The 24,458-nt window shown below is 39.9% G+C and overlaps 1 protein-coding gene and 1 long non-coding RNA gene across 10 annotated transcripts; both read right to left on the bottom strand.

Moving 5' to 3' along the window:
* Nucleotides 1–5,839: 5,839 nt before the first annotated feature.
* Nucleotides 5,840–9,454, bottom strand: LOC149663477 (uncharacterized). 6 transcript variants are annotated; one of them, XR_016368564.1, is made up of 9 exons: nucleotides 7,667–7,913; nucleotides 7,550–7,594; nucleotides 7,417–7,479; nucleotides 7,274–7,324; nucleotides 7,135–7,200; nucleotides 7,005–7,040; nucleotides 6,882–6,932; nucleotides 6,742–6,816; nucleotides 5,840–6,675 (listed from the first exon to the last, which is right to left on the bottom strand). XR_016368564.1 is itself a non-coding variant. In XM_089842223.1 (9 exons), the coding sequence occupies exons 3-9, from the start codon at nucleotides 7,611–7,613 to the stop codon at nucleotides 6,806–6,808; spliced, it is 342 nt and encodes a 113-aa protein (XP_089698349.1). In that variant the 5' UTR covers nucleotides 7,614–7,714; nucleotides 8,139–9,094; nucleotides 9,186–9,454; the 3' UTR covers nucleotides 5,840–6,805. The 6 variants fall into 6 exon arrangements, 4 of the variants coding, with proteins under 4 accessions (XP_089698349.1, XP_089698350.1, XP_089698347.1 ...); XR_016368565.1 differs by having other exon boundaries at nucleotides 6,742–6,813; XM_089842223.1 differs by adding exons at nucleotides 8,139–9,094; nucleotides 9,186–9,454 and having other exon boundaries at nucleotides 5,840–6,816; nucleotides 7,550–7,714.
* Nucleotides 9,455–14,890: 5,436 nt separating this feature from the next.
* On the bottom strand, nucleotides 14,891–23,615 carry LOC149663476 (uncharacterized). 4 transcript variants are annotated; one of them, XR_016368538.1, is made up of 7 exons: nucleotides 23,414–23,615; nucleotides 21,992–23,325; nucleotides 19,650–21,927; nucleotides 19,456–19,568; nucleotides 16,902–19,378; nucleotides 16,348–16,836; nucleotides 14,891–16,266 (listed from the first exon to the last, which is right to left on the bottom strand). It is a non-coding gene; the product is annotated as an uncharacterized LOC149663476 (long non-coding RNA). The 4 variants fall into 4 exon arrangements; XR_016368535.1 differs by having other exon boundaries at nucleotides 19,650–23,325; XR_016368536.1 differs by having other exon boundaries at nucleotides 19,650–23,322.
* Nucleotides 23,616–24,458: the final 843 nt, after the last annotated feature.

The following is a 24,458-nucleotide window of genomic DNA, read 5'->3' as shown; positions in this document are numbered from 1 at the left end:
ATTAAATCTAGCTTGGATTATAATGCTATTTGAACGTTCAAATTAAACACTATATAAAGTAAATTGTGCCAATTCAACCTACGCTTAGGGTGCCTTCAAAATATTGCTAAAGGAAAACCACGGCCACAGGGGTTTGAACTGTCCAAAATGCGATTATTTAACAAAACTATTAAACTAATGAAATCTAATTTGATAATGTGTCTTATGAATGTGGTGCTCAATTTAAACACAATTTAATGTTAATTGCGAGGAAATATTCTCAAATATACGAGACACTACAACTTTTAAATTTTACATAACCTGGGTGCCTACGAGACACTATTTTATCAAAACGCTTTCATTTCACTTAATTTTGGATGGAATTCAATCTAAGTTGGTACATATACATTTGAGATTGCGCTGATTAATTTAAACGCGATTTAAAGTTAATTCTGAGCAATTACTCTCAAATATATGGTGTCTACAACTTTTGAATTTTACATAACCTGGTTGTCTTCGAGACACTATTTTATCAAAACGCTTTCATTTCACTTAATTTTGGTTGGAATTCAATCTAAGTTAGTACATATACATTTGAGATTGCGATTATTATTCTAAACACAAATAAAGTTAATTGCGAGCAATTATTCTCAAATATATGGGGCCTACAACATTTGAATTTTACTTAATCTTAATTGCCCTTGAATATACAGCAATTTCGTTGGGTGTTAAATATTATTGGTACCTATAAGTTGAATTGGAAGGAATCTTATTATTTATTTAGATTTATTATAAATGTGAAAGGTTAAATCTAATAGATTTTGCGTGTAAAAATAATAATCTTTTATAGTCCATCATGAAAATGTAGGATTTGATAAGACACCATGATGACTGACTTCAACTTTTTTTATATTTTATTCATTCCATAAACGAATTTTTTATTTTAGTATGGGGCAAATCCGTAATGGCCCATTCGGCCCCTTCCTCGGCCCCTCCCACCACGTCCTCTTGGAGCTTGTGGCCCTTTCTTTGTTGAATTCATATATTTTCGATCGTCAAATAGCCGAAGAGTAGACATCCACTGAGGCCCAAAAAATAAACTGAATTTCTGCCAGGTTACTGTTCGTAGGGCCACAGTGGTAGCATCCTCTAAGTTTATGTTGTTTATAATGTTGTCTCTCCTCATTACTTCAACGGATTCGATTATTTGGAAGATGCCTTCTATTTCTCCGGCTAAAAAGGTGTTTTGTCGCCCTCCTGCTTTTTTGGCAAGGCCTGGTTAATTGAAAATAAAATAAAATTTATTAATATTAATTATTCAATTCAATGTTTATTTATTACTATTAATGATATTAATAACGTTAATAACGGTAATGATATAATTAACGTTAATGATATAATTAACGTTAATAACGGTAATGATATAATTAACGTTAATAACGGTAATGACATAATTAACGTTAATAACGGTAATAACATTGTAACCGATTCGCTTAAAAAGCTATGGTTCGCAGGGCAAGAAATAATGAGACATAATTAGGTGGCATAAATTCTATCTCTTTTATTGGTTCCAGGTCTATTTTAGGTTAGTAATTGTACATGGAAAAATATTTACTTATGGAGTTGGTTAACTTTAGTAATAAAATAATGAGCTACTTACAATTGGGAAGCGCCAGTAGGGAATGCCCGTTACAAAAATTATACACTTACAGAGATATTAAGAGCCATGTGAACAGGTGTCTGGACTAAGTACCTCTACGGACTAACTAACTACACAACTCCGCTCCTGAGGCTGTTCAGGCTATATATACTTTCCCCTTATCTCTAGTTCCGGCCATCTAGACAAGGGGGCGCCCAAGTAGTGCATAGAGCTCCCTCTAGCTAGAGACTCCATCTTATTAGGATGGATATAGGCCTAGGGTTAAGTTTATATAATTTGGAGCCTGAATGGGTAAGTCTATAATGTTATTGTGTTGTTTGTGAAGGCCCAAGTGTAGCTATCCGCTACATCCCCCCACACATTAAGAAAGGACATTCCTAATCCCTACTGGACGCTTAGTATGGGTGAAAGAACTTTCTTCCCGAGGGAAGGAATACGTTCTTGCGGTCTATCCGCCTCCTATAAGGGCAATCCCGCACGTGGTGCGGGCACCCACACCGATAACAGGTTAACCCACCCGAATTGGTTCGGGGGGTCAAATGGGCCGTCAAATTCAATAGCATTGCCGGGGTAGGCAATAATGCCAGAACTTGGCGTGACGGAGGAGGAGGCTTCGGCAATAACGCAACAGAAGATGTTTGAGGTGGTGGAGACGGTGTCGCCAACCGTCGCAGGAGTGCCCCTCGAGAAATACGCCGAGAAGGCACTCCAGCAAGTGCCGGAACGACACCAGGACGTACTATGCGCTGGTAGGCTGGGCCCACGACTGTTCCTCTTCCCGCCAAAGCACAATAACTGTTTAACATGAATGAATGAATGAATATTTTAATGACCTTTTTGAAAACAATCCCTTTTAAATCAGGGAGGAACACTCTTGGTGTTCACAGGTCCGGAATAATGATAATATACAAAATACAAAATACAATAAGATACAATACAGGACTCAATATAATATTTATAGTTAAACAATCGACTATGTACATCTATGGAGTGCAGAACGGGCTAAGGTTGGCATTGTTGGCGCAAAGTGGCCCATTTTTGGAGGATCCCTTTTGTCGTCCCTACCAATTCTAAGTTTAGCCCCTCGCCAAGCGCCAGGGCGTCCTCAATCGCGGGCAACCCAAAGGCCCTAAACGGCGCCCTCGCCAACTCCAGGGCAGGACATTCCAGGATAACATGCGCTATGTCCTCTTTGACCGCGCCACAGAGAGGGCAACTAGTAACTCCGGTCCCAAAAATTTGAGACAAGCGTTCGCTTGTTGGCAAGGCCCCCGTCCTCGCAAGGAAGAAATAGCCACTCGCGAGAGAATTGTCGTAGAACGACTCTAGGCCCGGGTTTTCCTTCAAGCTGTAAAGGGTCAAGCTCGGATGACGAGCTAGCTCCATCCGCCATCTTGCCTGGGAAGTAGCTACTACCGCTCTATCTATTTCTAAGTACCATTCATGCAGCGATGCAATAGAGCTGCGCGACAAGCCGGCGCCATATCGTTCGTGTAGGTATTCTAACCTCTTTAGCCATGTAGTTTTACGGCGCATTGTGCGAACATAGCGATACACCCAATGCGCTACGCGAGTCTCCGCCATAAACCACAACCTCCCGAGATACCGCAGCTTACTCTTGGCCTCCCTCTCTTCAAACTCGGACCACGCCATTTCACCCTTTACGGCTGCATAGGCCGTCATGAAATTGCCCCCCAACGCAGCTTTCCCTACGGAAAACTGGGCCCTATCTAATCGCCGACACGTATCCGCGCTTATACACAGCACTTCATTGGAGTAGGTTAGGGCCGGGACCGCTACCGCCTTCCATAGAGTTCTCATGACGCTATATTTGTTGTAAGAATGCAACGCTTTGTGCTTTATAGCGCCAGCCAAACGGTTTGCCTTCGCCGCCAAACTAATCTCCTGGCTCTCCATGGGGTGGCGTCCGCTGTTAAATTTCACACCTAGGTATGTCACCTCTAGCACTTCCGCCAAAACCCCACCCTGTAAATAAATGGGGTCCGTCCCGCCAGGTGTTGGTGAATTGTTCGCGAAGACGACACATTTGTCTGTGCTAAAGGTCAATCCATACTCGATCGCGTACGACCCACAGATATCCAGAATGGCTTGTAGATCGACCCTTGACTCAGCCACAGCAAAAATATCGTCAGCGAAGAAACCACCCGGGATCCTTTTTTCCTCATATACACTGCTAGGGTAACGAAGAGGGAACCCATAATTGCATTTACTGAGGGCCCTGTCTAAGGGTTCCAGGTATAGCGCAAATAAAAGCGGAGACAAAGGACACCCCTGCTTCAAACCCACCCCGCTAGGCATAAAGTCCGTGACATCCCCTCCAAACCAGAAGCGATATTTTACGCCGTCGTAAAGTCTAGCCAAGAGATTTACGAAGCTAACAGGAATGCCCAAGTACCTCAGGGTCGCCCACAATCGCGGACGGCAGACACTATCGTAGGCCTTTCGTAAGTCAAGAAACGCGAAAAACACTGGGCGTTGCTCAATTCGTGCAATGCCCATCAACTGCGAAACAACAAATAAACTATCCGACCCTCTCCTATCCCTCCTGAACCCGTTCTGCAGCTCCCCCATAATACTGTTTTCCTCGACAAATCGTTCGAGCCGAGTCTTTAAAATCGCCATGAAGACCTTCGATACACATTGGGAAAGGGCTATTGGACGGAACGAAGCGATATTCTCAACGTCTTTTCCCCCACCTTTGAATAATAACTTAATTTCTGTGAGCCCCCACGAGTCGGGAATAGTAGACTGTTGCATGATATCATTAAACAATTCACACAAAACGCGTCGCATGCGGAGGGCTCACCTGCCAAGCCGGTGGCTGTTCCTGCCCAGCAGATGGAATGGTGGGCGCAGGGACGACATCCAATGTTTCGTTCGAAACGGGAAGAGGCAGCGGCGGTGATGCCGACTGGTTTCTGGGATGGGGGTTGGACGAAAAATGTCAACGGACCTGGACGGTCTCCACATGCGGGGCGTCAGAGGTGGTGACTGATACTTCACGTGTCGAAACCGGCGGTCTTGCTGCTATAATTAATACGTCCGTTCTTACGGACACGGGTCCATCATCCAGTTCCTCATCGTCATGAAGATGCAGCACGTCCGTAAATGTATAAAATGGAATTAATATGGGCAATTTACCGAGCCATCCTGGTTATTTCCCAAGGAGGTGCATAAATCGCTCATCGAGAAAAATCAAAGTCCTCAATGGCTAGTTGAGGGTTCAGGTAACTCCATAGATACTTCGCCACGTCGTTCCGTGATCTTAACTTGATCCGGTGAGGCTGAGGTGCATAATAGTATGTATCTCGCTCTGGACCACCCGGCTGAACTATCCGCCGCTGCACTACTTCTCTGATGTAACCATGTCGAAATGGGCTTATGGTTCGAGCGGTAAGGAGAGGATATTGTAGAAGAAGCTGAGGGAGAGACGCTGCAACAGTTGCCGAGACGTCATCCTCAGGTGCAGGATCTTCATTAACAATATCCAAGGTAGTAGCTTCCGATATATCAGAGATACTACCAACTCGAGCCAACTTGGGAGAGACTTCCCAGTCCGTTGAAGTCGACGAAGAAGTGGCAGGACGTTTTCGTTGCAGCCTGATGGGCGTAATCCGGGCAGGGCCTCCCAGATCCGGTGGTGGAACATACTGTGGTGCCGAACTCGGATCAGGCTGTGGTGAAACAGGACCATGATCGTCGTAAGGACCAGTATGAGATTCGATACGTGGACGAAGTTGTGCGGAAGGCGTCTTCGCTAGAGCAGTTGGACGAGGAGGGCTAGGACTGGCACAGGCCCAGTCTCTTAAAGTGTAACATCGTGGACTGGTATGAGGCGACTCTTGTGGAAGCGTTGGCTCATCAGGAACGCCTTCTGACTCAGGTTCTGAGTCAGTCGGGTGCAATGCTCCTGAAGGCGAACCATTTTTTCAATATTAAAGAGAAAAGTGAAATAAAATTTCTGGCTTACTAAAAAAAATTTTTAGAACAACTCACTCATTTCAATTTCTATATTTTATTTAAAAATATATTTTTCTCGAAAAATTGTTACTTTTTTAAAATTTTTAAAATTTATTTAAAAAATATTTTTCAGTACAATTTTTTTTTTAATTTGATATTAAAAATATTTTTATGCTTTTGGATTTTACATAAAAAATATTTTTCACAGGAACTTTGTTTTTATAACTATTAAATTTTATTTACAGAAATATTTTATTAGGGAAACTCCCTTTTTTCAAGTTTTAATTTTTAATTAGGAAATATGTTTCTATAAAATCCTACATTTTTTGAAATTTTTAGAGAATCATTTACATATCATTTTTCAATCTTATGAAAACAATCTTTTAAGAAAAATTTTCCTTTTTTAAAGTTATTAAATCTTTTATAAATGAAATCTTATCGTTTTTTTATGGTTTAAATATGATGAAAGGATTCATACTATTTACATATACATTATTGTGTCCGTACAGTTTTTTTTAATTTGATATTAAAATAATTTTACGCTTTGGGATTTTACATAAAAATATTTTTCACAGGAACTTTATTTTTATCACTTTTAAATTTTATTTAGGAAACTCTCTTTTTAATTTTTATTTCAAAATTCTTTCTAGGAAATCCTACTTTTTTTGATATTTTTAGAGAATCATTTATATAAAAATGTTTTCAATCTTATGAAAAAAATTCTTTTAAGAAACATTTTTGTTTTTTAAAATTATTAAATCTTTTATAATATTTTTCAAATGAAATATTTTTCTTTATTTTAAGGTTTAAATATGATAAAAGGATTCATACTATTTACATACACATTATTCGGTGAACGTTGTCCTCAAAAAATCCTGAAAGTCTCTTAACTAGTATTTGTGCTTTTGTATCTCTAAACATGAATTAAATTTTTTAAAAATAGTTTTTCAACATGTTCATAAAGGTCTTCTTTAAATTTTTTAGCTTCTGGCTCTCCATCTTTGTCTTCCTCGTTTGCAATCGTTTCAAACTACCCACATAATCCCAATTGCAAACTGGAAATTTATGTTTCACGTATATAAAATTATATATTCAAATGACTCCAAACTTGTTAGACTAACCACCGGCCTCATTCATTGCTTCAAAAATTTAGCGGTCCTCCTTCAATATTTCTTCAGAGTTTTCTTACTTTTCTACTAAAAAGAAATTTTATTTACGAATGATAAGTTATAGTATAATCTTAACATTTACTGTATATCACCTTCATCGTTAGACGCGTTGATATTATCATATATTTCTGACGTTGATTCTCCTAATTTGTCGAACAAAAAATGAAATATTATTACAATAAATAAACGTAACACAATCATTTATCATGTATTACCTTGATAATTAGTTGTTTTCAAATTTTCGGAAGTCTCTTAATTTGTGGGGAAATAATGAAATTTATTTAATAATAAATTTTAAAAAGACGTTTTAGTATAATAGTAACACAATCATTTATCAGTTATTACCTTCATCATTAGTTCTTCTCAAATTTTCGCCTATCTCATCTGTCCTCAATTCTCCAATATTCTTCTCTGAAAAATTATTAATTATTAGTAACTTTAAAGTTATAGTGTAGTTTTTACGCAACTATTTACTATATATCACCTTGAACGTTAATTGTGTTTAAAATATTTTCATTTTCTCTTCTTGATATCCCTAATTGGACCACCAAAAATGTAAATATTAATAACTTTGAATATTTTTAAGGCTATAGTATAATCGTAAAGCAATCATTCATTATATATAACCTCGACCATTCGTTGCTCTTAAGTTTTCGTCAGTCTGTGACACTAATTTTCCTACATTGTCCACTGAAAAAAATTCCATTATTAACTTTTAAATAATCGTAACGAAACCATTTATTTTTGTAGTATTTTTTACCTTGAACGTTCGTGGCGTGTCCATCATAATCGGCCAATGTGTCTACTATAACATTAAAAAACATTATCGAATTTATAGTTGTAGTATAATTGTAACGTAACCAGTTTTATAGATTACCGTCAGCGTTTGCAACTTCCTTTGTACTTGACTCAAGAAATACGTTGGCTGTAAAATAAGTGATCATTAACAATAATTTTAAAGTTGGAACACAATGGTCCCGAACCATTTCTTTATCGTTTTTGTTAAAAATTTATCAACTAAACGCGTTAAACATTTTAGGTTTTCCAAAGTGTCAAACATCAAGGTGGCAAACTACGCCGCGCCTTTTTATTTCTATAATAGGTTCGTAGCTTATTCAATTATAATGCGCGGCCTAGTTTACCTTAAACTTTATTTTGTACACTTACGTTTAATACTTTGAAAATGAAGAGCTTGTTAACAATTATCTTAAAGTGTTTTGGATAGTCATAGATTTAAAAATAGTTTTTAAAATGGTGAAAATGAAGAGCTTGTTAACAATTATCTTAAAGTGTTTTGGATAGTCATAGATTTAAAAATAGTTTTTAAAATGGTGTTCAATATGTCTTACCGTACTTTAATTATTTTATTCTTTTAATGTGTCTGCAAAAGTGTTTCCTTTTAATTCTTCTTGAAGTTGTGCTAATATTGGTAATGATTCAAATAAATACGACACTCTGCCACTAAAATTCTGTGGGAATTTTTCCCTTAACGTCTCCGCTACGAAGTCATTGTCTTTTTTGTTTAATAATTTATTTCAAATTTTCAATTTCTAGTTTCAATTTTATAAGGCCTTGCTCCACTTGCTCCATTTCTTCTTTTAGTGTTGTTTTATGTTCTTCCATTTTCTACAGGATAATAATAACCGGCATGCCCATTTTTAGAAATACTAAGAATTACTTAGTATTAAAATTTATTTTCTCTTTCAAATCCAATAAGCCTTCATGAAGGGCGTTTTTTTTGTTTGTTTCGTTTGTTTTTGTGCCACTTCTTCGACTGGCGTATCTGAAGCGTAAAACCAACTTGCCGATAGTTAATGCCTGTTTTATCGTTAAAAAAACTAAATAGGTCATATGTGCTTATATACAGTTTTCAGACATAGAGGCCAGGTTACTTGAAGCCTAGTAATCTAGGCGCATTGAACGCCAAGCAGTAGCCCAGCTTCCTCGCGTAAATTGTACGAATCCTTTAAGTCTGAGATTTATTGTTCCAGGCATTATTTTCCAAAAATTTTGTTGTATACGTAATTTTTCGTAAGTTACCATCCTGAATTGATTGATCAACCCCCTCCGATCTCATTGACGTTTGCACGAAAATCGTTTTACATGACACAAAATTTATCTCACCGTCATTCAAACATTCCAAAGAAGGATTACATTCGTTTCCAGCGTATGGGTAGCTCTCTAATAGCTCTCGAGGCATGCATTTTTTTCCAAATTGGAAATAGTTCCACTATATTTTTGTAGGCTTCTACGATTTCTGGTTTAAGCTGTTCCACTAGCGATGTCGTTTAGCCATATTTTGCGACTTTACATCCAAATAAAATTGATTAAATGAAACCAAGCGAATTAGTCGAAGTAAATCAGCTTCGTCGTAAATATTTCAAAGTGGCACTTACACAATAGTTTTACTATTAGTGAAGTCACTAAATCAGCGAATGGGCTCGCTCCTTTCTTGTTTATTCTTTTTCTCATGCATTTAGCGAAACTTTTTGAAGATTTATTTATGGTTGAACTAAGCTTTGTTCGCCTAAATGTTAATAAAGAATAAATTTAATTTATCTTAACCTGTTCTATCAAAAGGTGTACTTGTATCAATAAATTGAGGTTTAAAGTTTAGCGATTTTAAGTGGAAATTTTTCTATTACTTTTTTACGTTCGGGTTACCGTTATGGATTTATGATTTTGAGTGTTTTTCAAATTATTCCTAAAATTTAATGAAAATGATGCTAATTATATGAATTTAATACGTTTTCAACTGCGCGCGTTCAATATAAAATCTTCGAAGAACTGGACGAGCAAAATAATATCGCGCCAAGTCCGCCGTAGATTAAATTTATACCGCGCTAACTTATTACTTTTATTTTCAGCTTCATGTTTAAATTTAAGGCGTCATTAGAAAAACATTAAAATTTCATCTCCAAAACGGTCTCCCGTTTCGGCAAGTTATTGTATTACGCAATTTAATTACCCCCGTCCAATTTTGAGTATTTTAATATTTTTTTCTAATTACGTAAGCCTTCATAGTATGAGCATGTGTAAGTAGGAGGTTCATGAAATTTGATTTTTGCTTCTAGCATAGGTAACTCCCAATCTCCCATAAAAAAATTTCCTCCCGCTCATCAGTTATCCATGTATGACTTAGATGCTATAAATGGTCTTTCTTTCCTACGTTTCTTTGGGGTATCATTAGTACATAATTTTGTACCATGAATAAATTTTTTGGGATTTGTCCTTGCGCATGTTGGGAATTTACTCCTCCAAAGAGTCCGTTAACCATTTCAATGCTAATTTCAGGGTTTGAGCATAACAATATTAATAGTTTAAGTACGTCTTTCATTCTATAATTCTATGATTTTGGTGCCTCAGCATCCATGGAGGAGTCTAGGTCAGAAGTGCCAGTGTTCAAAGTAGAGGAAGGGGAAACTACATTACAAGCAGTGGTAACGGTAACGGCAACCGTGGTCAAGGGGTAAGGGGTTGGTGGTGGTAACTGTAGTGATAGGATTAGTTGCGGCAACAGTAGGAGTAGTAGAGGCGGTGGGCGCTGTAACTGCCTGTAAGGTTTGGAGCGGTGGTGTTAACGGTATGGGTGAGAGCAGGAGAAGCAGCAGACGTAGCGAAGGGGCATTTGAGCATATCCTACTCGGGTCTAGGCCATTTCGGTGCGGCTTCTTTAGGTGTCGACTGTTACGGTGCTTCCACTTCGGTGTTTGTGATTTAGGTGTGTAGGTCATTACGGTGTGGAGGTAGATTAGGTGTGGCCTGTTTAGGTGCGCAATAAAACATATAATAAAAATTGCTAATAAATATTTTATTCATGTTGAATTAAAAATCAAAGTTATGGGCAACTCCTTGTAAATAAGAAATTGACTCTTCTACATTATAACTATTGGCTAGATTCTTAAGTCGTTCCTGTGTGGCTTTATACATTTTTTGTCTTTGTTCGTTCCCCTCTGTTGAGTTTCGCCAAGTCTGTACTGGCAAGCGCTTCTTGTTTCTTGAGTTTTCGTAAAAATTTCCAAATGGTCACGTCATTTCCTTCGGTATGGATTCTAGCTTTGCAAACGTCTTTCCAGTAGCACTGCCAATATGTCTTGTTTCCCACAGTCCTTTCCTTCACGTATTCATGATTATCAAAAACTAACTTTTGGCCCCCTCGTTTACTCATATGGCCGGTGTTGACACAGCTCGCACAGCGAGGTGGCAGATTGACGCTGATCATGTGTCTGACGGAGTCGAGGAAGATGGTGAAATATTCCGGAAGGTTTTTAAAGTCATCGTTGGATGCAAAGAGAACGTTGGCCTCTCGGCGGGCGCAATGGATGTGTTTGAAGTCGGCCATTGTGACGGCGAATTTTTCCCTGGACCGTACCATAGCTTGAAAGAACGCTGTGAAGCATATCATCGGTGACCTCGGGATGGAGACCTGATAAATGTTTTTTTTTTTCGGTGCAATGCCTAAAGGGAGGCACGGAAGGGTAGTCATTCGGAAATGGAGTCCATCGGCATTAAGCTGAAGCGCGAATGACTTCTCAGAGAAATAGACGAAAACAAGGCCATTTTTTCCTCCAAGCATCGGTTATATTTTTGGAAGGAACTTACTCCGCAACTAGATAATCTTCTATTGATGCTCTCTGGTGAGTAGAGCGGAATGAAATACCACGGTCAGAATCCCGCGTTTTAGATTTGAATACTCCGCAACTAGATAATCTTCTACTGGTGCTCTCTGGTGAGTAGAGCGGAAGGAAATACCACGGTCAGAATCCCGCGTTTTAGATTTGAATACAAATGTATGTGGTGGAGGGTTCACGTTGGTAGTAGTTGGCATTGCCGCCTGCCCGTACGAGAGAGCGAGAGACAGCGTGTAAGCCCTGGAGAGTGTAATGTGCGGTGAGACGTAGATGAAACGCTTTCAGACTCATAAGCGTTGAAAAGCGCAAACAAAGATTCGTACGATTCCTCCGAATCTTCTTCCGCCACAGGTGGTGACGTATGCGATGATGATTGTAGCATTTGTACTCTTGTAGGAGGTGCGCGAGCGGAGGTCGCAGGTGCTGAGCGACAAACGGAGCTGAAATGGTTTTGCCTTCCACAGTTGTGACAGGTCTTGCCACGAGCTGGACAGGGTTGATGAGAAGTGTGCGGATACGGTCCACCACACAACCCACACGTGCTATTTGTAGGCGATGATGGTTTCAGATGGCCTTGATTTTGATATTTGGACTTTGGTCGTAATCCAAACGCAGTTTGCTTTGGTGCTGACGTGGTTTGTGAACTACAACGTTCGATAGATGCAGCTAGAGACTCTGAAGCTTCCATCAGCCTTGCTTTTTGCATGAAACCCGCTAGATCTAGGGAAGGGTCTTGCAAAGATTTTCTTCCGAGACTCTTCGAGGTACAGGTTTGTACCAGCTGTCGTTTCAATTCGAGGTCATGGTCCGAGAACTGACAATAGGTAGCCAAAGAACGTAGCCAAATGTGGTATTCGTCTAGACATTCACCAACACACTGAGTAGCCTCACGAAACTGGAAAATTTCGTAATCCACATTTTTTTTGGTGCAAAATAATCAGTGAGTAGTGCTTTGGCGGCGTCATAGTCCGAAACAGCGGTATTATTCGGTAGTGCATAATACAGATCTTGAACGGACTCACCCACGCAATGTAGTAATAAGGCCTTTTGCGTAACGGAATCCTTAACTCCGGAAGCGATGAGATAATTGTCGAATTTGTTACACCACCTGGCCCAGGCAGCATTCAGATTCTCCGGGTCAGCACGCATAAATTCAAACCAGGATGTGGTGTGGTAATCAATCTGTGATGGTCAAACAGAAATTGGTAATTTATTTATCGATTTGTCCGGAGAGTCTGAAAGATCGCGTGCGCCATCCATAGCGGCTCGGGAAAATAAAACGCAGGCGAAAATATGGGCGCCAAGGTCCGAATGAAAAGGTACCGACTAAAAACGCTCAAAAGCGATTTAAATACATTGAAAAAAGGTAAATACCTTTCTAACGGTCCTTCAAAAGCGTGGTACGAAAAAATCCGCACATAAAACGAAATTAAAAGAACTTAAAAAGCGCACTAAAAAGGGCACTTAAAAAACCCACTCACACTCAAACAAATGAGAGAGAGATGCAGTAATGCCGTATTTGCTCTTAAGCCGTCCACTGGTAAAAAGAATTGGTGGCCAACGAGAGATCACCCTTTTTAGGGATAGTGTCGTTCAAGAAGCCCTGAATGTTGTGGGATTGAAGAAAATTGCTCCCATGTGTAGGGGTAGAGGTCGACATCCAAATCCCAAAACGAACGAGTCCGAAAATGAATTGAAGAAAATTGCTCCCATGTGTAGGGGTCGAGGGAGAGGTCGACATCCAAACCCCAAAACGAACGAATCCGAAAATGATTTGTTATATTACCCACCTCCATAATACCACCGCAATTGGAGAATTTTTCCTTCAGTTTCGTTACATTCGGAAAGTATGGGCGATGCACCTCCACGACACCCCTTTCCTCCAAGCAAACCATTTCATTAAAGTACATGTTTAATTTAGTATAAAAACCCCCTGACCCATTAGAGTCAAGTATCAATATTCGAGAAGGCCTTAAGCTTACAAGATGGAAAATCTAGAAGCTGTCAAAAGGAAGATAGGTGCGACTTACGAACGTAAAATTAACGGGAGATTCCATATATCTAAAGAGTTGTTCTTAACAACTGGATTTGTAATCGGTACGCTGGATCCCGAATTTCTCCTAAGTAGGAAACAATCCGCAAAAAGCTTCGCCATTTCCACAAGTACATGGGAAAAGCTGATTCCACGTTTACCCATACTACCAGGCTGGATGGCCGCACACGAAACCAACAACTTTGAAATCGTTTTAAACGACATCGCAAACGAAGAAACAACTGTCGTGGCGTATTATAATACGTGTCACATTAAAGACATGTTAAAGGACGATTCTATTGTTTTGAACAGTATGGAAACAGCGGCCTTGAATCGAGTTTCGAGTGCTGTTAAGGAACATTTTATTAAGATAAATGACCATGAAATTGTGTTTACACACATGGCAGATATTATCATAGAGTTTTATAACGCCATTTATGATAATTTATACGATACCCTCGATCGTATACCCTGTTAAGATGGACAGCATGAAAAATTTGACGTCGTGTTGGGCTACTTCACCAATTTTTACCTCTCCGAGTAACGTAGTCCCGGAGAGGTATTACACCGGTCTTGTCTGTCTGTGTGTGTCTGTCTGTGTCTGTCTGACAGACCCCACGTGACCGCGTTCGTAGTTTACAAATCGGAGCAAACAAATACCCGATTTCCGGAACGCGTGCGCGGTTCACGGAAATTTGGCCATTCATCTGCCAACACCAGTCTTTACTAACTGGCTTCTAAGGACCACAATCTGCTAGTCTTTGTCAATCCCACATGGACACTAGCCTGTACTTGCTGGCTCGTAAGCACCACCATCTTCTGTTCTTCGTCAATCCCACATTGCCACCAGCTTTTATGCACCACCACCTTCAGGTCTTTGTCCATTCCACATGGACGCCAGTCAGTACATTCTGGCTTCTTTTCCTTCGTCATCGTTTGGTTTCAAGATATACGCGGCGATCGGCTAGGGTTACGAGAAACGTCTAGCCTCCCAATGGCAGGGCTTCCACCATCGGTTCACGCGAATGCGTTTTTTATCTATTATTATAATGGAAACAAATCGTATATATATCCCAAAATTTGAAAAAAGCGGACAAGAGGGGTACCCTTCACTTTAAACGTCAATATTAGCAAAGTTTCGAAAGATAATAGGAACAACTTTATTTTAAACGATTTAACTATTTTTAAAGTTATTTACTGGCGATTAAAATATTTAATATCATTTATATTTAATTAATTATTTAAGACAAACTTATTTCTATGTAATGACACAAGTGAGAGTTTATATAGAACGAGTAATGAAGATTGCATCCGAATCGAAACACTACACGCATATCAAAATTAATTTAAAGCAAGTAGGATGAAAAGATCTCTTACAAAACGATAACATTTCCTTTTTGCAGAATATTAAATGGAAATATTTGAAATATTTTTCGGAATTACGATTCTTTTAGTAGTTGTGTAGCTATAAAGCTCTGTTTCATCTCAATATTCCAAGAACATCTTTTGATATTAACATTTCAAATTTGGTGTTTACTTTTTAATTCAGCTTTACTACATTTATAAATAGTGTAAACGCAACTTTTAATTTCACTACATAATCTGGATTTTAATACTTCGTCTCTCTATAAGTGTTGAAGCGATTGGGTCTATGAAATAAGAGATCCTAGATTTATACCAGAATTGACCTTGTTTCGTGTCCTCTTACAAGAGGTGTTAACGGTTCAGAGTGAGCCGAAAGTTAAATACACACTTAAGTGATAGATATAAGGTCCTCATTAGAATTATGAGAATACACAGGGAAATGTTAAACGATTAAACCTTTACAAATGACCTTCGCGATATCCCGCCATTTTGAGCTACGTATTTCCGGTTTTTCTCATTGACTGGTGGATCCAAGGACGAAGTAATACTGAAGAACCAATGGCAGCCCATTACTGCCCCCATTACTAAGCGACTAAACAAACAATGTAAAGCTTACTTCCCCCTTTTCAGCCCCAAAATGGAGGGTGTTATGAAAATGCGGAGTCAAATCTCGGAAAACGCTAGCGCCATCTAGACATAATAAGACGTTAGCTGCTTCCTTTTTTAGAACGTTGATTCCCCCACTATCCGGTTTGCTACTATCTGCCGCTAGAAGGCGAATTAACAAGTATTTTACAACTTTCTCCCTCTGCCATCCGTCCTTCAGTACTGGTTCGTCCATGGTGGACCTGTGTTTGGAAAGTAAATTCGTCTCGACTCGGAGAGGTTTATTTTGGTTTCCCAACTTGTGTAAGTTCGTACCAGGTGGTGATGAAATTTAACACCGTTCTTCAAGAAGAAAATCTTGAAAAAAAATTCTATAATTACAATTTTTTCTCTGTGATTTCGGGTCTAATAACGTTTTTGAAAAACAAAATGCATATATTAATTTTTTATTTTATCTACTTGCTAATTAGTTTTTTTGGTGTTTAAAATAAATTGAATTTAAAACCGAAAAACTGGTCCCTTTTATATAACTAATACTAAGCACATCTTTTGTTTCTTTTGCTATTTAAGCCTAAACATTTTTGACGCTAAAAATATACGCTTAATTTAAATAGAGAAATATAAAAAGCCAAACAAAATTTATTTATTTTTACAAAATTTTTTTTTACATTTTTTGCATCCCTCCACCCTCCCACTCACGGCAACGAGAGGGTTTGCACGAGTGCACGAAAGCCGCTGAATATTAGGTCATCTCGACCTTCGTACACCCGAGTGTGGTGCGCGGTGACATCCAGAAACCGTACTCGACGGTATAGGTACAACCGTGAGAGTTCCAGGATAACCCTGTGAGGGGGAATAGAGAGAGAGAAAGAGAGAAAAGAGGGTTAAAAAAGTATTGAACGACTGGTAAAAAAATTAACTCACCGGAACCCGCGACAGTCGAATGCCAGGAGGCAAAAAAATTAAATTTAGATAAAATCATAAAATAATGGGTAAAAATTCACTCGTGAGGAATAAAAGTACATTTGTTGTACAGCCGAACTTCTTTCAGCCGGTCGTGCATGAGTTCATTATCCTCGACGACGGCCAGGTACATCGTGATCTGGTATATGAGGCTACGAGTAAATAGAGACTATAATTTCATGTTATAATGAATAAATTAAATGAATCTATAAGTCCCCGTTGATGTTAAGATCGTCCTCTCCCGGCCATGGCATTACTTGCCAAGGATAGTATATAGCCGGAAGAGGAATGTAAGGCACTGGTGGGGTGGGGTGGGCGGCGGTGAAGGGCTGGGTGGTGGAGACGTGCTGAGCTGTGAGCGTCGCTGCGACCCAACGACGCAGCGAGGGCCTTGTGGGACCCTGTCCCCGAACGGGACGTCCCCGGCGTGTATCGATGCCATGAATATAACTATAGATAAAGATTTTTTAGGTCTTCTCTAAAAAACTAAGTTTTAAAAAAAGTTTTTTTCTTACCATGTTGATGAAAGGTCCATCGGTTGATACATTTTAGGATTTTGGTTCGAGAGAAAATGGTATCTTTCGGGGTCTAACCCCAGCCTTTTATACCTTTTGCTATGGTCAAGGCGTGTTCGAGAGCAAACACGTGACTTCTAGGTATTTAGCACGTACAAGGGTAAAGATTTTCGAGGGCAAAATTATCAGGAATCTTGCCATTGGACTAAAACATTTTCAGGTGTATTTCTTTTTGGAGACATTTGGAAAAACTCCCTTCAGCATTTCTTTGATCTACCGTACAAGGGTCTTTGGTTTAACAGTAGAAATCTTACCATCTCGAATAGTGACAGTCCTTGATAAAAGCTTAAAGAAGCTACTACAGTGAAAGGCAGGATGATGTCCTTAGTTTTCAAAATGATTTCAACGCGTTCATGGTGGTCTCCCGCACTTCCCCTCCACACCCGCGTGCCGTTTGGGGACTCCCCACCCCAAGTTTTGGGGTTGACGACCCTGGGCGCACATGCGTTCGCGTATTAATTGAATACGTTTAAGTATGAATGGCAATTACAAATTAGTTTCAAGACAATAATGGTGGAATTGTCAGCCCCAGGTTGATTGTGAAAGTACCTAATGACGCCCTCGCAAACGGCGTTAATGAGGACGCTTTTACCTCAGTGACAAATAGGCGGAGAAACTTAGTTTTGAAATGGCAAAAATGTAGCCAAATTCTTCTCCCTGCTTTCCGTTTAGACCCTGTACCATTTTGACATACTCTCTGTCCTCTACTATACGAACAGTTTGCACGACTGTGTAATCTGGTACACGGCAATCGGGGTTTTCTCGTCCGATGTCTGCCGTAGCATCTCGTACGCAAGCCAGAACGGCGAATTCTGGCTCATCCATCGTGTATTAGCGATGTCTCTCATCTTGATGTTCCAGTATTGGTTGCACATTACCCACATCTACTAGGGGTTCACTTTCGAGGAATTCTACCCTTGCTTCGCAAGTTTCATTTACAAATTCTTTTCTTTTCCGCGAAATCAGTTCCAGATTCGCTTCGTAGACTTCTTTGAAATCTTTTTCCAAAACATCTGTGGTTTCGTTGCGCCAAGGATAGAAAAAGAGAATTTGCTCTCTGTAGAAAGAAGGTATCTTTCTCGATACTGCAATTCCTGTATCGGAGGACTTTAGCTTGTGTACGTTTGCGTAAAAAGCCATGGCTATGGTTCAAAGCGATCCAAACCGAAGCTACATTAGATTAGGGCTCGCTATCAAGTCGTGCATCCTCGTTTAGACTTGAAACTTGCCGACCTCGGCCTTTTTCCTTATTGAATTCATACCAAGCTGAAAATTCAGCCAAACAGACTGATTCCATATCATCTGGCCTTAAAGGGTAACAACCGATTAGGCCTTCCGAAAAAAATATCTGTACTATCTTCTGGTAAATCATCAAGCTACTCTTTGGCTTGAGAATATGAACTCTTTACTCTGGCATATTTGTGTTGATAAAGATGGAAGCTCTACTAGACTTAGACACGGTTATCTGTAGGCATAAGTATGAAGCTTCTTGGGCGGAAATTTTATGACCAATGAGAAACTTGTCGTCGATAACTTTTAGCCTCTCTTTAACAGAAGAACCCGCCTGACTAGCGGCTCTCATAGCTTCCATAAGTAATTGGGATATACCACGCTGTGATTTTCCAATGTAAGCGATGCCGTACATAATGCACGCGTAAGCATCCAGAAAAAATTGAATGTCCATATTGGCTCTCCATAATCCAAGAATGTCTTGGTTGTAGGCATTCGCGCTTACTTCCAGAGGAGATCTCTTCAATAGAATGGTTTTTCACTTAAGATTTTTGGAAAGCAATCAATATAGACCCGTTCGGTCATTTGAAGTGGACGCAAAAACTCTTCAAATGTTTTAGGAGAATTTTCAGATGTCAGAGCCGCTATGGTTTTTTTTACTTTCTTATATTCGAATGCGATATGTTCACCGTACTCCTTTGTCCAATTTCTTAAAACAGGATCGTGAACATATGTTGTCGGCGTTGGAGGCCAGATAATCCCAAAACGACAAATAGTTTCTTCTCCCCGTTTTGCCTTGCAAACATAACAAAATGCCAGTCAAGAACCAATTAAAACTAGAAGCCAGACGGAGTTATTGGAAAAGAAGAAGAAACCCCCGACAGTGGTTATTTGGAAAAGAAGAAGAAACCCCCGACAATGGTTAGTAAGAAAACCGGAAAAAAGTTGTAATATCTTCACCTCCGATTTTAATTGATTGGGACGAAGATGTATTTTAAAAAAAAATAGACTTCTTCATTGCTTGTTTAATAAAGAAAAAGTTTATTTATTTTGAAACTTAGCACAGGTTCTCTATTTTTAGGTTTTTTTCTCGATTACATTTGGCTTCCTTGACTCTCGAAAAAGTCTTTAAAAATAAGATACCTGGACCTTTCGTGCTCCTGGATGAAAGATTCCAGTTTAATCACCTTGTGAAAACATGGAACAATGATGTAATTAACCGAGAGAGAGAGAGAAAAAAAACATAAAAATACCCCCTATTTACTTCAGGAGCCGATGTATATTGGGGTAATACTATACGGAAACGTCAATTGACGAAATCTCCGGTCATAGATCAAATCGGATGACGAATCCGATGTGGATAGAACGTACCATCACCTTAAACAAATGAATAAAAACGTCGTCATGATATTTAATTTTTAATATAAATATAAATTAATTTGTTAAATAAATTCTTACCTCCAAATCCCGGAAGGTCCATCTCTCCCTGGTATTGGCCCCAGGATGGCTGTATATCTAATGTTGGCTTTTATTTCTTCACCAACGGCAAGACTCGCAGCCATTTTTTATATTAAATTGCGTCTTTAACTTGAAAATCTTATTCGGGAATGATGGTTCTTGAAGGCAGGACCGATACTTTCATACTCTATCGCTAGAACGAATAAATTAGTATAGTATAAAATATACACAATCTGAAAGAATTCAAACCCTCCTATGACAATACCCCATAATCGTTATTGAGACATTTTAGTAACGATGGATGTATCTGGGATTTGATACCTACCGTTGGGGGCCGGGTGGATCTGGGATTTGATACCTGCCGTTGGGGGCCGGGTGGATCTGGGATTTGATATCCGCCGTTGGGGGCCGCGTGCATCTGGGATTTGATACCTGCCGTTGGGGGCCGGGTGTATCTGGGATTTGATATCCGCCGTTTTGGGCCGGGTGTATCTGGGATTTGATACCTGCCGTTGGGGGCCGGGTGTATCTGGGATTTGATACCTACCGTTGGGGGTAGGGATGCACCGATATGGGTACAGCCGATATATCGGCCCATAAAAAAAATAATATTTCTCCATGAACATCGTTTTCAAGAGTAGAATCAGCATTATTTTGGACCATTTACGTTTTTACTTTGTTTTATTAGAGACATGTGTCACATCGTTTTCGTTTAATGTGGTATCGATACATATATTAGCCTTTCCTTGTTCAACATGAAGTAGCGTTTTAAGCTAACTTAGGGACCACAAGTGAAAAGTTCAAAGTGTAAATTAGTGACACCAAACACATTAGAGAGCGTCAGTGTCGCTTGACTTCGATTGATTGCGGGAGGTATGGGAAACTAGGGAAATTACTTTCTCATGGTCGTAAACAGCGGCATATAACAGAGATTGTGGTAAACCTTGCATGTTTAAAGGGAAATGTTAAATTGTGGGAATAAATTTGTGTGATATGTTTCAATTAGTATTCATTGAGTACCTTATAACTTGTCAAATTTTTCCCGAAAATATCGGTTTACACCAAGCCGATATTGGCCGATACCGATATGAAAAAGGAAGGCCGATAAATCGGCCGATATATCGGTGCATCCCTAGTACGTAGCTAGAGAGAAATATTTTTTAGGTCTCCTCTAAAAAAAGTATTTCTTCCTTTTTTGAGGAAAGATCCATCGCTTCTTGGTCGCTCATAATTGTTTCAAAAGTGGTATGTTTTGGGGTCTCAACCACTCTTCATACTTTTTACAGAGGTCTATTTTTACTCACTTGCAATGCTATACACATTTTAACCACAGGTTTTCGAAGTCGGTGATGTCTCTTCTGGAAAAATCTGGCGATCTATTTGATACACGTAATTGGAGACCGCTCTCAGTTACTGATACAGACTACAAATTATATGGTAAATGTCTCGCGATACGGCTTAAGACTGTCGCTCCCTCGGTTATACATGAATCGCATTCGAACGGTATTCCCGGTCGTACGATTCATCAAACCGCATCAACGCTACCTGACCTTCTTCCTACCGCGAACACTTCCAATGAACCCCTGGCCATTGTCAACATCGACTTTGAAAAGGCTTTCGATCCTGTGGATCATGCCTATCATTTTCGCATACTCGAAGCTTTCCACGTTCCATCTTCGTTCCTGAGTCATTTGAAAGTGCTTCATCGCGACTCCGTGTTTCGGTTGCGCTTTAATTACTGATGTTATTCGGCAATATGAAACACGTCACTAAACACGGGTGTAAAAAATTCGATCACGGCCGATTTAGCAGTTTTAGCCTTTTGGGTGATGATACCTTTATTTGAAAGGTCGTCGAACTTTCCGGCTTCGTCCTTTTTTGGCCGTGGGTCCGTAATTTGAGACAGTTTTGATAAATGAAGTGTACGAGCAGTTTTGAGCGGATGGAGCAACTCGGGTATTGTTCAAGAAAACATCGCAGGTTCTCCACAATGCGAGGATAGCGTTGTTCTTGAAAGCTGCCTTGGCGGAATCCTGAAGATTACTTCCATCTTCTTCGGTGATTTTGACTTTGTTGTAATGCATGGTGTGGGCTACATTGTTGTAGCTATCTCCATTACCAGAGATGTGGTAATTAAGGGTAGAGGTTACACTAATGGCGGCCAAAGGTTTGGCCCATACACATTAAGAATGTTCGACACTAGTTTGAATAGGCACGGGAGCAAAAATGTCCAGTTCACTCTTAAGAGCATGGAGAGAAATCATGATTTTTTCAGGATCTAAATATATCGCGTGGTGTCTGCTTTGACTGGCGGCAATAAACTGATAGGCGTTTAAGTTTACGTCTCTTTATCTTTAATCCTGAACCTTGCTGAGCAGAAGTTATTGTCTCACAAGTTCCGCCAATCTCTTTTATCTCCTCTCCCGGCTTAACCTTGTGATGAAAGAAGTACGCCTCCAAAAAATGCGTTACGGGGATTAAGTGGTTGCCACGCATCGATTTGGACATGGATGGAAGAAAGAAAGTATTAATTTCTGGCTCTTGCTACCTTAATTTGTAGAATACGCATTCCCACATTTCAATTACTTTATACCCCAGCTCCCTAAGCTTCTTATAACAGTTCAAAGTATCAGAATAGCGGGAGTGCAAAGTTTGGGTGATGTCACCTTGCAATACCAGGTCTCTCAGGGTTTCGCATTGAATAGTGCCTTGGATGGCACGACAGCACACATTCTCAAGCACTGTTGGCATAGGCATACAGTGTCCGCATAGGCAGAACAGTTGCTCCCTGCGCAGGGGGTGAGGAAGAGGAGGACATTCCCCCAATCTATCGCTTGTTTGTGCGTCTGTTTGTGGTGCGTCTCCGAATCCAGGGTGGTCGTTTTCACGTAAAACTATTTCATTAAAACATTGAATATTATCAACCGTTCATATTTTAGGCTTTGCAACTAAAATTGCATGAGAGAAACATAGAAGTTTGAAACTGATTTGAGTAGAAGTGTGTGCGTGATACTTAGGTTTGGTCAATGAGCGATTACCCTTGGTTCGGGAAGCTTATTCAAAGCAAGGAGGGTATAATGTAGAGGGGTAGAAGGCTGAGGTCGAGAGTTCTCGCTTTGTGCATTTTGCAGCATGCGGGCGTATCTTTCACTGCCCTCACATTGGTTGAAATATAGTAACCGGGGAATTTTAAATTTCCTTCTCTAACTTCTGTTCATTCAGCGCGCCATCGCATTCGCCTCTCTCTATCTCTCCAAGTTGAACCCTGTCTTCCACTCCTTAAATTTACCTTTAGCTTCTCTCTCTCTCTCTCCAAATCGTGCGGCGTCCGGGAAATGCCAGACGCTTGGACTTTACCATAAATATAATTCTATAATTCTGTGTAAAATTAAAAACGAAAAGCGAGAACTCTAAAAATGCCTTGTCAAAGCCGTTAGCTTCTACTTCTCTTCTTTCTATCCTCTTCATTTGAAGTATAGGCTCCTGGCCTGTGACGTCATTTCATTCCCCCTTTCTTGTCCCCTTGCTGTTTACAGGAGTATGTCCTTTCAACGCCATATTCACTAACCCGTAAACCGGCTTTAGACCCCTACTTCTTATCCCATTTTTTTCGTGCAGAGACCGTATTCATAGTCGTGTTCAGTCAGAATCTAAAATAGCATAGAAAGTAGGACTACTGAAGTCCAATTAAAAACACAGCTATAAATGTCTATGGAAAGATACACGGAAAGTCTCTGTTGTTAGACAATTAGAAAATGTCTTACTTTCTTCTAAAATGGCTTGCGATTCCGGAATCAACCGGGCGAATCTTCGGAGAAGTCTATCTTTAGTGATGATATCTAGACCGTCCATAACATCCTACAAAAAATGTCGTTTACCTTTGAATTTAATTAAATATATATATATACACTTAGGCTTGTCGCAGCCTTTTTTAAGCCGGTAGAGGCACGGAGTCTGGTTCGCATCTTGCCCGGGCACCGCGACTCCTACAACGTTTCTTAAGAGCAGGGGTGGGCTATAGAATTTATATTTTGTCCTTTACATCATATGAAAACTAAAAAATGGGGCTGTTATTCAAATCATGCGTGCATGCAATATTTACCCTCGAATGCTTTATAAAATTATTTTATAATGGTCTTTAAAGAAATCTGGCCAATTAACAAAGAATGACAGGCTAATTTCACGCTATGCCACGCTTGATGCGGCGGTCGCAACACTAAAGGTTCCGGACCGTCAAACTGGCCTTATTTTTTATTAATTTTATTAAGTCAAAACCTAACCTCCAGCTCGGAAAGTTCTTTTGAGGATGTATCTTCGTTGGGATCCTCATCTTGGAAACTTTCACGTCTTTTCGCCTCGGTGTTCATACTAGTTATGAAACCCAGCGATCTTTTCCGTTTGCTTATATAATTCAACATGTACAACACCCCCCTAGCGGCTAAAATAATAATTCATGCCCAGACCCGTTCGCCCTCCCCCCACACCCCTAAACTTTAACTTTAACTAAACTCAAACTATATCAAGAGCCGACCCCCACCCCACCCCCCCATACCACCAAACTAAACCTATAACAAGAACTAGAACTGCTCCCCCACCCTCTCTCTCTCCCCTATCAATCATGCCCAGACTTGTCAGCCAGCCAGCCCCTCAGACGTTCTTTGTATACATAGTTGTTTACGACATTCGAACCAAATGGATCCCTCCCCTAGCGGCTAAAATAATTCATGCCCAGACCCGTTCGCCCTCCCCCCGCACCAAAAACTAAACTTTAACTAAACTCAAACTATATCAAGAGCCGACCCCCATCCC

This window comes from Phalangium opilio, unplaced genomic scaffold (assembly GCF_054372755.1).
Source record: "Phalangium opilio isolate 3A_F unplaced genomic scaffold, DU_Popi_V2 ptg000062l_1, whole genome shotgun sequence".
Lineage (NCBI taxonomy): Eukaryota > Metazoa > Arthropoda > Arachnida > Opiliones > Phalangiidae > Phalangium > Phalangium opilio.
This window is presented reverse-complemented; position numbering and strand designations above follow the sequence as displayed.